The sequence below is a fragment of the Penicillium hordei genome (genome assembly GCF_028827395.1).
Source record: "Penicillium hordei strain IBT 12815 chromosome Unknown utg000001l_segment0_segment0, whole genome shotgun sequence".
Classification (NCBI taxonomy): Eukaryota; Fungi; Ascomycota; class Eurotiomycetes; order Eurotiales; family Aspergillaceae; genus Penicillium; species Penicillium hordei.
The window spans coordinates 4,214,069-4,227,968 of NW_026623142.1; the positions used below are offsets into that span (position 1 = coordinate 4,214,069).

At 46.0% G+C, this 13,900-nt stretch overlaps 6 protein-coding genes across 6 annotated transcripts; 5 read left to right on the top strand and 1 right to left on the bottom strand.

The window, feature by feature from the left end:
* Positions 1-1,057: 1,057 nt before the first annotated feature.
* Positions 1,058-2,031, top strand: N7537_001596 (uncharacterized protein; the record flags this gene model as incomplete). Its single annotated transcript, XM_056892654.1, has 2 exons — positions 1,058-1,338; positions 1,398-2,031. 2 exons carry the CDS (start codon positions 1,058-1,060, stop codon positions 2,029-2,031), a joined length of 915 nt encoding a protein of 304 aa, XP_056757649.1.
* Positions 2,032-2,516: 485 nt separating this feature from the next.
* On the top strand, positions 2,517-3,986 carry N7537_001597 (uncharacterized protein; the record flags this gene model as incomplete). The annotated part of the gene is made up of 1 exon (XM_056892655.1): positions 2,517-3,986. The coding sequence occupies one exon, from the start codon at positions 2,517-2,519 to the stop codon at positions 3,984-3,986; it is 1,470 nt and encodes a 489-aa protein (XP_056757650.1).
* Positions 3,987-5,116: 1,130 nt separating this feature from the next.
* N7537_001598 (uncharacterized protein) lies at positions 5,117-6,830 on the top strand (the record flags this gene model as incomplete). The annotated part of the gene is made up of 3 exons (XM_056892656.1): positions 5,117-5,349; positions 5,401-6,369; positions 6,419-6,830. 3 exons carry the CDS (start codon positions 5,117-5,119, stop codon positions 6,828-6,830), a joined length of 1,614 nt encoding a protein of 537 aa, XP_056757651.1.
* Positions 6,831-7,237: 407 nt separating this feature from the next.
* N7537_001599 (Zn(II)2Cys6 transcription factor) lies at positions 7,238-9,131 on the top strand (the record flags this gene model as incomplete). Its single annotated transcript, XM_056892657.1, has 4 exons — positions 7,238-8,018; positions 8,072-8,157; positions 8,210-8,499; positions 8,552-9,131. 4 exons carry the CDS (start codon positions 7,238-7,240, stop codon positions 9,129-9,131), a joined length of 1,737 nt encoding a protein of 578 aa, XP_056757652.1.
* Positions 9,132-9,249: 118 nt separating this feature from the next.
* On the bottom strand, positions 9,250-9,696 carry N7537_001600 (cupin domain-containing protein; the record flags this gene model as incomplete). The annotated part of the gene is made up of 2 exons (XM_056892658.1): positions 9,250-9,619; positions 9,671-9,696. The coding sequence occupies 2 exons, from the start codon at positions 9,694-9,696 to the stop codon at positions 9,250-9,252; spliced, it is 396 nt and encodes a 131-aa protein (XP_056757653.1).
* Positions 9,697-11,336: 1,640 nt separating this feature from the next.
* On the top strand, positions 11,337-12,026 carry N7537_001601 (HPP family protein; the record flags this gene model as incomplete). The annotated part of the gene is made up of 2 exons (XM_056892659.1): positions 11,337-11,549; positions 11,601-12,026. The coding sequence occupies 2 exons, from the start codon at positions 11,337-11,339 to the stop codon at positions 12,024-12,026; spliced, it is 639 nt and encodes a 212-aa protein (XP_056757654.1).
* Positions 12,027-13,900: the final 1,874 nt, after the last annotated feature.

Sequence of the window (13,900 nt, forward strand, 5' to 3'; positions counted from 1 at the left end):
AGATTTGAGAGCTATGCAAATTGATCGTGTTCCGCGTTGATCATAGGAGGAACACCATTTTTCAATGGTATCAAGGCTGTCGCCATATCAATGAGATCATTGTCATATTGGTACACGGATTATGTGTATTTGAGAACATTTCTATCTTTTAACACGTCAAGAATTCGAAATTGCTCACTACACTACTCACAATGTGGGACATACATACCACGTCAGAACTCAAAGTTTCCGGCCTCGTTCTTATCTCAGGGCTGAGAGTAACCAGAAAGTCTAAAACCACCACATAGAGCTGACCCACAATGTTAAAAAAAGGTTGCCAGCCTGGCCAGAACGACGTCCCATCTTGACTATGATAGAGACACTGCGACTATAGTCAAATGTCACGGTAATGCTCAGTCTGACTAGGGTAAACGAATGGCATTATATACTTCATCAAGTGTGAACGCTAGCATGACCCTTTGTAAATTTACCCATGAATGGCACACGCTGGAACAAGGTATGATGTACTCGCACCATGATGCCAAGCGACATGCGCTAGGATGCCCGAGAAAAAGAGGCCCGCCAAGGAAATTCCGCAGGAAGAAGTCCCCTATGTGGGCCGCCAAGAAAGTCGAACTCTTCGTAATTGTCGGATCCTTTTCTCGGTGAGATTTTTACAGCCGCACGGAGATGCAATACAGTCAGATTGTCAGAATATTCACCAAGCAATGGGTTTGTGGCATCCAGAGAGGCTTAGCTAGGAAGCTTAAGCAGGGCTACCCGATGCGCTAAGCCGAATCCAGTATGCAATATGTGCCCGAGCGGGATGTGGTTGGCCAATAATCTATTCGAGTGGAGTATCCGCATCGCTTACTCTATTCGGATAGGGCCCGCAGCTGTTATAACAAAATGAATTGCACTGCCTTATGGAATAAATAGGAAAACGTCGCGAGCTGAGATAGTATCAAAAGAGTTAAATAGCAGACGGAGGCACATGAATCGAGGATAATACAAGCATCAATCGGTTGTCTGTTTTCCTCTTGATTGCAATACTCTTCATCCATTCTCACTTGCGATTATGGCCATCGATTATCGGCATGGGATCTCGATCCTAGAGATCATTGTTTACTCTCCAACACTCTTCCTTGCTCTCTGGATGGCATTCCACCATGGCTTTGGCAGGAGCTCAGGGTGGTTCTTTTTCATCCTTTTTTGTCTTGCCCGCATTGTTGGCTCAGGATGCTACTTGGCCACCGTTCACTATCCTTCCAATGCCAATCTATATATTGCATGGGCTGTTTGCACTTCACTCGGACTGTCGCCATTAATCTTGGCTTGCATTGGTCTTTTATCACGAGCGTGAGCAACACCTTCCCTCGCGATTGACTTGGTGATTTGGAACTAATGACATTTCTTAGAAATGACTCCATTATGCGAAAGACCGGTAAACCTCTCCCTCAGATTATATTCCGAGTTATTAGCATAATTTCGCTAGTTGCGGTGATTTTGAGCATCGTTGGCGCAACTACGAACTCAAATATTGGCCAAGGCCTTGTCACCACAGAGTCGAAGGTTGGGATGATCCTCTACCTTGTTACCTGGATCGGTGTGCTCGGACTATTCCTTCTGGTTTTGCAACGCAATCAAAGTATCGAGGATGGAGAACATCGCCTGCTCCTGGCCGTGGGAATCTCTCTCCCCTTGATCCTCGTGCGATTGGTCTACTCTTTCATCTATTCCTTTGGTCACAAGAGCGCATTCAATATGGTGTCAGGAAATGTTACAATTCAGCTTGTGATGTCTGTCCTAGAAGAGATGGTGGTTGTTTTTGTGTGCCTGGGCATCGGTCTTACACTTCAAGTTCGACCCACCGCACAGTACACACAGCAGCCAAGTGTCCACAGCGGAGAAGATATAGTGGAACTGGAGAGTGGCCGTCTGCAGGGACAAACTGGTGAAAAAAGACGAGGCCAAAGACCGAAACGCCGGGGTGGCCCCATTACGAGACTTGTAATGTATATCGTGGATGAAGTTAATGACCGGAAGCAATGAATGATTGCATCGGTGGGGTAGTGGTCACATATCTAATTAGAGCACGAGTACGTAGATTTCGGAATTGGGCATTGGATTTTTATAGATATAATGAAAGAGTGTGATAATTATGGAATATGTCGGATGACTTTCTAATTCTGAAACCTCCCTGCCGTGGCATATATCGACTAGTTAGAACTCATGTATTTATGTAGGAGTATATTGGCGATGTAATTCATTCCCTCATAATATTTCCCCTCCAATGTATTTTTTTCATCTACAGCGAAATATATATTCGTTATTTCTGTGATATTGCAATTGCACTAATTATTTTCTATTTCTATTTCTATTGTGATAGAACACTGGCAAGTCAGAATACGAAATATGGATTGGAAAATGTATGACGTCATTCTTAACTAGAGAAAAGTCACAAAAAATGGCAGCCTCACAGAAAAGAAATTAAAACCAGAAAACGAAAATCATCTCTCTTCACAACTATTCCTCCAATGGATCACACGGATTTCCCCTTGTTCGTTGCCCAGGAGACTCTCTGTTTCTATCCAATCAGTACAATATACAACTCATGTCCGCGATATCTCTTCTATGCGCTTCTGCTGGCAACCTGTGTCACTCGATGGACAGGATGGGTCATGAATGTATTTTTAGGAACTGCAGCGGCATATGCAGGAACCGCGGCAATCCAAGCCTTCGTTATGGTTTCTAGTTACCAAACGTCCCAAGACCCTGGACGTGTCGATATTCCGTACCTGTCTGCCAACTCCAGCTTACGAAAGGAATTTCCTTCTTTGGTCACCGAAACGGACCATGTTGTGGTCTCACCCGCATCACTTGAGCTTGACTCGGATGCTGTTCTTGCCATCGTTGTCACTGGCTATCTCGTATTTCTACCTCTCCAGTGCTGGTCCCGCATCCTAACCCACGATCGAGCACGGAACCTTCTTTTTTATCTTTGGAATGCCCTCATGCTGGCTGGCTCTATATGTGCCCTCGTTTATGCCGCAAAGATACCAAAAACCCCACCCCAGTACATGTTTTGCTTTCCTGATCTTGCGCCATACAGCGACACATCAAATGACGGCTGGCAAGCCTCATGGAGAAAATCCACGTGGAACGACAGTGTGTGGGATACCTTTTCGAACATATCACGATGGAACGAACTAGGAGATATCTGCTTCAACCCCTGTTTCAATACAACTCAAATTTTACGAAAGCCAGGCTCATTGCATTCAGCCACTGCAGATGGGGGCTTGCACGGTGCTACCTCCCATAGCTTCTGGAAAAAGGTCATCTACTCGCAGCGATACATCTACAGTCTCATTATTCTCTGCCTGATCCTAAATTGCCTCCTCCTAACTTACCGATTCCTCCCTTATCGATCACGGATCCCATCAGCGCAGATCATGGTTATCTGGAAAGAGCGGAAGACTATTTGGAAAAGCTTCAAAAACGAAGTTTGTGATGCCATAGAATTACCAACAAACTTGGAAAACAACGAAGAAGACCCTGGGCCGGCAAACAACAAGACCTCTGTCTGGCACCGAATGCGACACATACTCAGCCGCCGGTTCCTCAAGTCGCGTCGGTTGCTCAAGTCGTTTCTCCATGTGCTTGTTGACGCTACAATTCTTTTTGGCATATTATTCAGTATGATAGTCAGTCCATTTACCATCGTTGCCTTTGTCGTTTGGATAGAGATCCAAATCTTCAATGACGGACCGTCAGAGGAGACTCCGAGTCAGGTTGGTCAGTGGGTATCCCTCACGTCTCTCGCACTGCTCTTAATTTCAGCTGCAATTTTGAAGCTCAAATATCGGCTCGCTTCGTCAGCTGAGTTGGAACGTGAGATTATTGCATTGAAGCAACACCTGGAGAACTTGGAGAAAATGAAGGAGGGACGATCAGGATCTACGTCGATTGAACTCTCAACTGTGACACGTCAGAGCAAGGCAAACTAGACGACCCAAATGAAATGATTCACATCTTGCCTTCTTGGAGGTGCCCTCCCAAGTACTCCATCCTAAGTAGATTGCAATATGGAGAGCTAGTTGATATGGGTGAATACACCGGGGTAATGAACTGCCAGTTTCATTGTCAATAGTGAGCTGTCATGCTTAGAATTTTCAATACGCGTAACCCACCATACTCTATACCTATTTCAGACTGACAGCGTTAAGTTTGCCGAGAGATGTGAAGGGGAGTGAACAAGAAAGCATATTTTAGGATCTGGGATATTAAAACTATGGAATTAAAGCGAGTAATGTATCATGGTATTGACGTGAAGCATAGGTAAACCAGGCGGATTTTGGATCATAGCGATCAACGGAGATTGCGTTCTGTCGTGGCCTGCATATCTCGGCCAGGCGAGGGTAGGCAGCCCTAATTTATTCTGGGCTGTTTTCACTAGACGAAAGGTTATGAGGCATGATGCAGGCCTCGGCTTCTTGTCAATACTTCTCTTCAACCAGTCCGTTCAGTCTCCTAGCGATATGGTCTCGATCTTGAACTTGAAATGCTCATTCTCTCAAGATTCGCCCAGAGGGAAGATTTCCTTCAATATAAATCGAAAACAGAAGTGATACTTGAAATTCTTGTAAACGCATCTAGTGTGGCGAGTTGGCGCCATACTAGTCTGTTGTGGCTGCTTGTATATATACCGGATGTGCGAGTCAAAACACATGACTGTAGAGTAGCGGGAAGCCATGGATTACCCCAGCTATCTCGAAGCGATAGTCTTCTTTTGTGAGGCGATCACTTGGCAACCGTGCGGGGAATGCCTCGCAGCCAAATTAGGATCAAGAAACCACCCAGCTATCTTTGTTAGTGACACATTGTAGGTCAGTGCTGAGAAAATACTCAAAAATAAGAAATTCGATTTGAGGGCGACGTCCCGTTGTTTTATTGCATATGCGATGGAGAGATTCTACATTTAATATACCTTGCTCGTCCCCCCTTTTAAGGTTGGTATACGGGTTTCTTTGTTCTATCCTTCTTGTAGGGGCCATTCTATACTAGATTTAAGACAAAGAAATTCCCCTTTCATCCTCCTTGCCACCCCTCTTGTCATCTCTCTAAGAATCTGTACATTATGATTCTCACAGAGACACAATCGACCAAAGAGTTCAACGAAGATGGGTTTAATGCCATTGATCGCACGGATGGCATCGATGCAGGCGGAAAGCCACGGCACACACCACTCTGGCAATCGATCAAGAAATTTCCCAGAATCGTGGGCTATTGTCTCACGCTAAGCTCAGCAATTCTTCTCTATGGATATGACCTTGTTATTGTGGGGACAGTGGCTGCAATGCCTCAATTCCAGTAAACCAACCCCCAAAAATATTAGAATGCGTCGCTGCTGACACGCGAGAGACTTGTTTTCGGCCAGGAACTCAATGGAAAATACATCATTCCCTCAATGTGGCTTTCTCTTTGGAACGTCTCCAGTTGCATCGGCTTGATGCTGGGCTCCATCCTCGGTGGTTACCATCAAGACCGTCGTGGGCGTCGGATTACGCTCGCTATAGGCAGTTTCTTATCTACCATTGCGGTCGCAATTTGTTACATTGCTGATTTACCAGACGGAATGGAAACTCGTCAAGGGGTCTTCTTCGCCGGTAAATTGTTTCAGGGAATCTGCATTGGTATTCTCCTCTGTGTTACACAGACGTACATGTCCGAGGTACTCCCTGTTGTTCTCCGAGGACCAATCATTGCATTCTATCCGATCTTCACGCTTCTTGGACAACTGGTTGGGTCTATCGTGGTTTATACTTCGCTTCAGCATACAGGCGCACAATCCTACCGGATTTGCTTTGCGTCGCAATGGCCGTTCTCAGCTGTCCCGTTCGTTCTGTCAACGCTTTTACCGGAGAGTCCAACATGGCTGCTGAGAAAAGGGAAAAAGGACAAAGCTCTCGAGGCACAGAAAAAGCTTGATACCAATCTTGTCAACTCACAAACTGTAATCGACGAGTTACAGGCGTCAATTTCAGCAGAGGACGAGGAGAGCGCAACCCAGACATATGCGGACTGTTTCCGAGGAGTCAACACGCGCCGAACTTTGGTTGTGGCTTTTGCAAACGTGATACCCCAGATGTTCGGACTTCAGTTGCTGGCAAATGCCTCGTACTTTATGCAGATCGTGGGCATGAGTTCATCTAACAGCTTGATATTCTTGATTTTGGGTATCGGACTGGGCCTGATTGCGAATGTTATAAGTCTGTGGGCACTGAATGCCTTTGGAAGAAGATCCCTCATTCTACTGACTCTGGGTATTGTTATGGTTCTATGGTTTGCTATAGGAGTCTCAGGAGTCTTCAAGGGAACTGTGACAATATGGTAAGACACTATATTGGACCTCTAGGATGAAGAGCTAACTTGGCACAAGGTATACAGCGGTTAGCATGATGATGATTAGTATGGTCTCTGGCTTTGGATCGTGGCCTGCGTCTCATGTTGTCGCCGCCGAGGCGTCCTCGCTGCAACTTCGAGCCAAGACTCAAGGTATTGGGTGGTTTACGAGTGGTGTCGGAACTGCAGTATTCGCCATCATCTTGCCGTATATCTACAACGCAGACCAAGGAAACTTGGGGGCGAAAACAGGGTTCGTGATGGCAGGATTTGCCGCTGTTGCAGTCGTTGTAGTGTGGCTGGCTATCCCAGAGATGAAAGGGCGGACACCAATGGAGATTGATCGCATGTTCTCGTTGAGGTTACGGACTCGGGATTTCAAAAGTTGGAACAGTGACGCGAGCCTCAGGACCGAAACAGAAGAGACTCATCCGCCCGTGAAAGCATGATTGTTCTTTCCACAAATTGTTAATGTTGAAGACATAATTTTAGAAAAGAACTTGGGAATCAAATTTATATCTGTTCTCTCTAACATTTTATCCCAACATAGGGATTGGGGAGACTGAATACATAGTTGGGTCAAACACTATGGTGAGCTGCTGATTTGACCTTCCATAGGCGTCTGCTGGGCGAGCAAATTCTGCTTAAATGTATTTGGGGATGTATGTCCTCATAGACAGATGCCCAGTGCCCAGCTCCACACACCCGGGGCCCTGAAAGCCCTGGAGGTGGCCTCCCGAGGTCGGCTCCGGCCGTGGTAATGCATGACTAATCTGAGATAGAGGACCAGGAACAATCCACGGGACGTGACTCTTGTTTCCTTTCTCGCCACATTCTTGTCATATCCCCAAGAGCCATGTCAGATATCCCGCCAGGCAGGACCAAACCCAAACCCGACAAGCGTGGGACACGGAATTCTCTTTCCTGCGCCCAATGTCGCCACAAACACATTCGCTGCGACGGCCGTAAGCCCTTCTGCTCACGCTGTGCCATAAATGCAGTACAATGTACTTATCCTGTATCACGGCGACGTGGAAATCCAAAATCGGCGAAACCCACGCTGTCACCTGTCAGAGATATCCATGAAAACTCTACTAGCTTATCGGTCCAAACCTCCACTGTCGGTTCTTCCTCTTCTGTCGCTCCTAACGGGGAAATTGAATCGTATTCCACCTCGGCTTCCTCATTTCTGAGTTTGTATTACGAGTTCTTTCATGCGGCCCATCCATGCGCCTTGCCTTTTCAATTTTTTAAGACTCGTCTCAACGAGGCGAAAATCCAGCCTCTCCTTCGAGTGATGTGTTATATCGGATCTATTTTCGATATTTCCTGTCCATCGCAGTTATTAGAATCATGCGCCCAACGTGCTCAGGACTCAGTAGTCGGAATCCGGTCATCAATCCAGCCTCTTACACCATTTGATGTTCAAGCTCTCTTGCTTTACTCTATCGCTGTCTACTGGTGCAATGAACCGGAAAGTGGCGTTGAGCTCCTTGAGGAAACAATTCGCACGGCGGTAGCCCTTGGGATGAACAAAACAGAATTCGCTGAAAACTACGCAGAAGGCGACTCTGTACTAGAGGAAAGTTGGCGCCGCACTTGGTGGGTGATTTATATAACCGATGCCCACATTGCTGGTATGCCCACTACACTAATTACTACCCCCATTTTGCATTGCTAATAACCACAGGATCTACCCATACATACCCGTTCCGAACAAACGGTATTGAAATCTCTACCGACCTTCCTTGTGAAGAAGAACAGTATGAAAAAGGGGTAAAGCAACCACTTTATTTCTTTAAACGAGTTGAGCTGACCTTGTGACGAGGCCATCCCATCCCCACGCTCCGTAGAAGATTATGAGAACAGGGAATTCCTCGGCGAAGATGAAACTGATTTTTCCTCCTATGCGGAACTTATTGGCTTGACCTACGGAATTGATCGGGCCTTATCCCCAGGCAACAATGCAGATGATCGAATATACACTACAATGGCTGCTAGCGCTGACACTAGTGTTCGAGCGTGGTGCTCTCTTCTTTCTCCAAAAAAAAGACAATTAATTCGTCCCGATGGATCATTTGATGAGGTGATGTTCAAAGCATTCTTCATCATGCACACGTGAGATCTACAATCTCCTTGGCTGTTGTTCATTTGTCTAACTTAAGTCCAGATACACCGTTGAAATTCATCGACCGCTGTCAGCATTGACTCATAGCGCAGTCGAATCCGTATCACGCTGTGCTCCATTGGCCCCGTCAGAAAAACTGAAATGCAACAACGCGAAGGAACGCGACCTGCATACTGTCAAATGTACCCAGGCTATCAACAGTATTGATGAACTGTTGACTCTACCAACTGATATGAAGAACCACTCTCCTTTCATCATTTGCATGATTGCAAATGTGACCATTGCACATCTGTCGGCTTGCAGGTTTATCTTTTCTGGGCACCGGCGAGCGAAGAGCCGGGAGAAGATTCGGTTGACTATGGGTACTTTGAAGCGCCTAAGTGAGCATTGGACGCTAGGCAAACGGACCTATCGTGAGATTGGAATTATCGCCCGAGAATTGTTATCCCTCGCAAAAGACCCCCCCGTTAGTTTGGTCGCCATTGACTTACCGCTTCCGGATCCAACTTCACCTGACTTCGCGGCATTGGACATGTTACCTGACGCCGACTTTGACTTCTGTGCCTTTTTTGATGCGGATGCACCCAGTCTAACTGAAACGGGTTCCTTTAATTTGCAGTAGATTCTACGGGGCCTTACCCTTTCAATGGTAACGTCCCTACAGACTTTGGGTCGCTGGTTATGCCGTGAAATTCGTGCTTTGACAGTGTGCTATTAATCGCTTCAATCCTCCGCTATTCTCATTTGCGGTACTCCTCATCAATCTGGATCAGAGCACCCATTCCATCCCTCTCAAATGCTTCAGTATCCGTGATCATGGTAGCAATGAGCGTCGCTGGTTCGGTCTTGCTCGCATTATCGCTGATGCGATGATGACACCCGGGTGCTTCAAACCAGCTTCCGCCCTCTTCGATCGTTTTCATGGGATCTTCATTCATTTTATTGAGAAGTGTCCCTTTCAGGACATAAGCGCCAACGTTCGCGCCACCGTGGCGATGTGGGGGAGTTGATCCGTTGGGTGGGAATTCGACGCGCAGGCTGACGATAGTCTTGTTCGGGATGCCGACCAGCTTGTACGAGTAGACAATCTCCAAGGAGGGCATCGGGCGACTGTGTATTAATTAATTTCTAACCGGTAACTTTGCTCAGTGCTTTACGTACCTGGGGTCGTAGATTGGTTCCTGCATATTAGAATTTGTATTGTTTTGAACGGAGTCTTCGGGGCTGGGAGTTGTCTGCTTGTGGTGATGAAGACACGGGAAACTCCTTTGGGTTTATATAGGAGACCGGTCAAAGGGCAGGCAGTACACGGTAGTTTCACCTCAGCTCACATGGAACAGTTAATTCCATATAGCCTACGGGATATCCGACGTCATTGTGGGGGATCATTACACCGTCCGACGGCAGGGTATAGGCTATCCGTTGATAGCCTATCAGAACAGGGACATAGTACATGCGTTGGTTCCAATACGAAAATTAATTAGGACTTTGCATGAGAGATATCCCTTTGACTAATTATTCTCAGTGACCTGTTTGTTCTCTCGGGTCTCGAGTTGTGAGGTAGAGATAGCATAAAATGATTGAATCACTACAAATACAAACCGGCCAGTTGGTGTGGTGCCTAAGGCTTGACTACACGGCCCACCAAATAATCCTTGATTTCAGCTAACGCCTCCTTTCACCGGCAGATTGAGATATGACAAATAATAAATGTTGTTGTCATTTCTTGTGAAAACTCAATGGTCGAAAAACTGTGATCTTCTCTTATTTGCTTACCCGGCGCTCATTGGGCATTCCCATAAGACACTTGAGCTAAGCGATGGATGAAGGGAAAAAAGAAACACAATCACTAAAGATACTGGATTTCCTGCGCATAAAAATCCACCCAACTCGACAGCACTAATTCAAGTCATCGGCTTATTGAAACGCACCAGGGCCTTTCCGGCGCACACGGTAGCTAGGCTATTGACCTCAAACGGTCTATACTGAACGGCATTTGCCATCATTTGCAGAACATTCACAGGTGTCTCCTAATCAATGCGTGCATCGGTAATACTGACTCCAGGCCAAAGCTCACTTGCCACTTGCGGAAGTACCTTGTGATCACCCTCATTAAGATTGATCTCGATCATCACACCAACAACTGCAGTCTCCGCAGTCTCTCCACTTACAATCTAACCTACTTGCGATTTAACCAGTCACATTTGTAGCTATAATGGCATGCTTTTGATGTTTTTTCTCCGAATTACCATGCAAACAATTAACTATGATTCCCCTTTTAGCTTCAACGCCTACCTTGTACGGCCGATATGTTCTTTGACATGATTCGGGCCCTCGTTGCCACCTCGCGGAATAAGGAACCCATCCATATTCATCCCCAGCAGTTCGAGTTAGATTGGCAACGTCGATTACTGCGTGCCAAGGCCCTTTAATGTCATCTTGCCAGAAAACTACGAGGGTCCCCTGGCATATCCCCAATTCGACCAGAAATAATTACGTACATTAGTGGGCCATTCGGAGCTAGCCGTCGCGCCACATTTTCGGAACATGGGATATCCAATTTTGTCACTTCACTTGTATTTATACGGGATTTGGTAGAGACTTTTTTTTTTCCAAATCCCGATCACCTAGTCAGATTCCTAGCCTTAGGGGCTTTCCGCAGACTAAGCCTCCCATGGTGATATTATGGATGTTATAATTCCCTTTAGAATGTAGAATGTACATCACATGATTCGTGCGTTTTCTATTTAGATCTGTTCGGAGTTTACATTTGATCTTACTGCCAAACTCTGATTCTTTATCAATCTCATTTCCCAACCTCCTTAAAATGATCTCCGAGAAAGGGTTCTTGGCTCGCCTCCCTCGGTCCGTCAGCCACTGGCTTGGCTATCGTGAGAATGCACCAAAGCCTCCCGCCAAATATCTCGTTCACTTCTGGTCGTTCATAGCCGCATTCTGTGGTCTATGTGTGATACAGGCCATATTCAACTACTCTTCCTACTTCATTGAACGTGGCGTTCCCGGTATCATTGCTTCTTTTGTGTGTCTCCCCTTTCCTACACGCCCTTCTCAAATACTCATCTACAAATAGGGAGCATCAGCAGTCCTCGTATATGGTTCCATTGAAGCCCCTCTATCACAGCCACGCGCACTGATCGGTGGTCATTTTTTGAGTGCTCTGGTCGGCATCTGTATTACAAAACTCTTCGGCTTAATGCCAAATGAAGAAAAGTTCAACTCTTTGCGCTGGCTCGCCGCTTCCCTTTCATCCGCCATTGCCATTGTTGTTATGCAGATCACCGAGACAACTCACCCTCCAGCCGGCGCCACGGCTCTCCTTCCAGCGGTGGACGAAGCTGTGTGGGCACTATCTTGGTACTATCTGCCAGTTGTCTTACTTTCGTCGACTATACTCCTGGTTCTGGCTCTGTTCCTTAATAACATCCAACGCAGTTACCCCGTCTTCTGGATCAGTCCCCCCTCTGTGAAGCCTGTTCTTCCACAAGCTAGCAAATAGAACTATGCACTTTTACTACATCAATTGTCGCCGGGTTTCCATGAAATAATATCATAGAACACGCTTTGTAAAAAATAACAGGAAGTTGAGCGGGTACAGACTTTCTATGTCTCTTAGGATGGCAAGTGCAGTGTCGGAAGTATTTCAGACGACTTTCAAGGGCCCAGTATGACCCCCTCAACTATCTTGGATTCACCATGGCCCGGTAAAGAAAAACAGTTGTATTCAGCATACTATTTAGATAATTAAGAGTTCATAATGTAATTAACACACGTTATTTAGACGATTGTTTGAAATAAATATAGAACCGTGCTACGTATGTTTTCGGTCTAGAGTCTCCACAAGATCGTCATTGGGCATGGCCCCGAGCCGCATAGCCGTGGCGCACGGGTCGCCTAGGCGATAACCTTAGGCATCCGCGCGAACACCCATCCATCGATGTACGAGTTAGGAACCTTGGACGGTTTGAACTCAATTCGGACCTGAGATCCGTACAACATTGGCATGCAGATGCAGTCCTTGCCCAATTACATATGGAGGTTATAGAGTTTCAACCTAAGGAGTTTTATAGCCAAATAATGCGACTTGCATTTTTTTCCAACGGTCAGGACGATCTCAACGTACTATATTTCATGTTCACATGTCTATACGTTCGGTTTATGGTCTGGGCTAAGATTCACGACATTTTTGCTAAGGTTGCAGGGCGGACGTTGTCCATCCTCTGACACCCATGCTCCGGCAAATCCTGTAATGGCTTGCGTCCGAGTATCGGCAATAAACTGTACCACGGGCTTTGTTATTATTGGCTGTTATTGCCGAAGATTTCTATCAACCCCTATTCATATTTGAAGGAATTGTGTGAAAATTTCATTTAATGCATCTAGGGGCTCGAGTTGATTTTTATAATCCAGTATACACGTTCACACAAATGCTAGTGATTACGGAAGTTGTGTCACTAGGTGGATCGTGGAGCACAGTTCTAGCTGTATACTCGTGTTAAGCCAACTAGCTCCTTCCTATATACGTAGACAGCTAGGCCGAGCATTATCCGAACTATGAATGATGTTGTCTGAATGCGTCTTTTTATCTATCTACATACACGAACCCCCCCCCCTCTCCTTCCTTTTTTGAATCAATTGATGGACTGTCGGTCTTGTGATTACTACTGAGAGCAAAAGATTTATTCAATCTAGCAAATCCAGGGTATTTATATTCTATAGAAACTAACTCAAATAACTCAGTCTGCAAACAACCAAGTAACTATGGGATGATCCAACAGTATGTATATATCCTGCGATTATATGATAGTTCAAAGTAACTTTTCAGTATGTCCGTTGACCCCGGGAAGTTTTAGTTTTTCTCATTGAGTTGGATAACTATATGTCACTGATTGATATCATGTATTTTCATGCCACATATTCCTGTCTGAATTTTCTATCGATGCATACCGGAGCCCGGGGCGTGCTTGATGGATCTCCCTTGCCATTTTAATGCTCATCCTTTTCCAATCTTCGTTGAGACCTCGGGAGCACCCGTAGCCCGGTGGGCGATCCGAAATATTACATAATCATTAACATTGCCGGGGCCTACCCCAGTTAAGCATCACACAGTAAACATATGAACGGTGGGGAATTCCGACAGAGTGCAGATCAAGTGGGACGAGCAAGAGCAAGTGCCGAGGTGGTTTATCCATATGAGTTTATAAAGTCTGTTCCAGGACGGCTAGCAAGCGAAACCATGCGTACTACCCGTCCCTCAGTAGTAATCCTTAAGTGCTGTTAAAATGCGCTTCTGCCAAGCCTGAGCTGAGTTTTAATTACGTTCGGCGTGCATCTACTTGTTACTACCGCAAACTGATCGGCAGGATCTACACA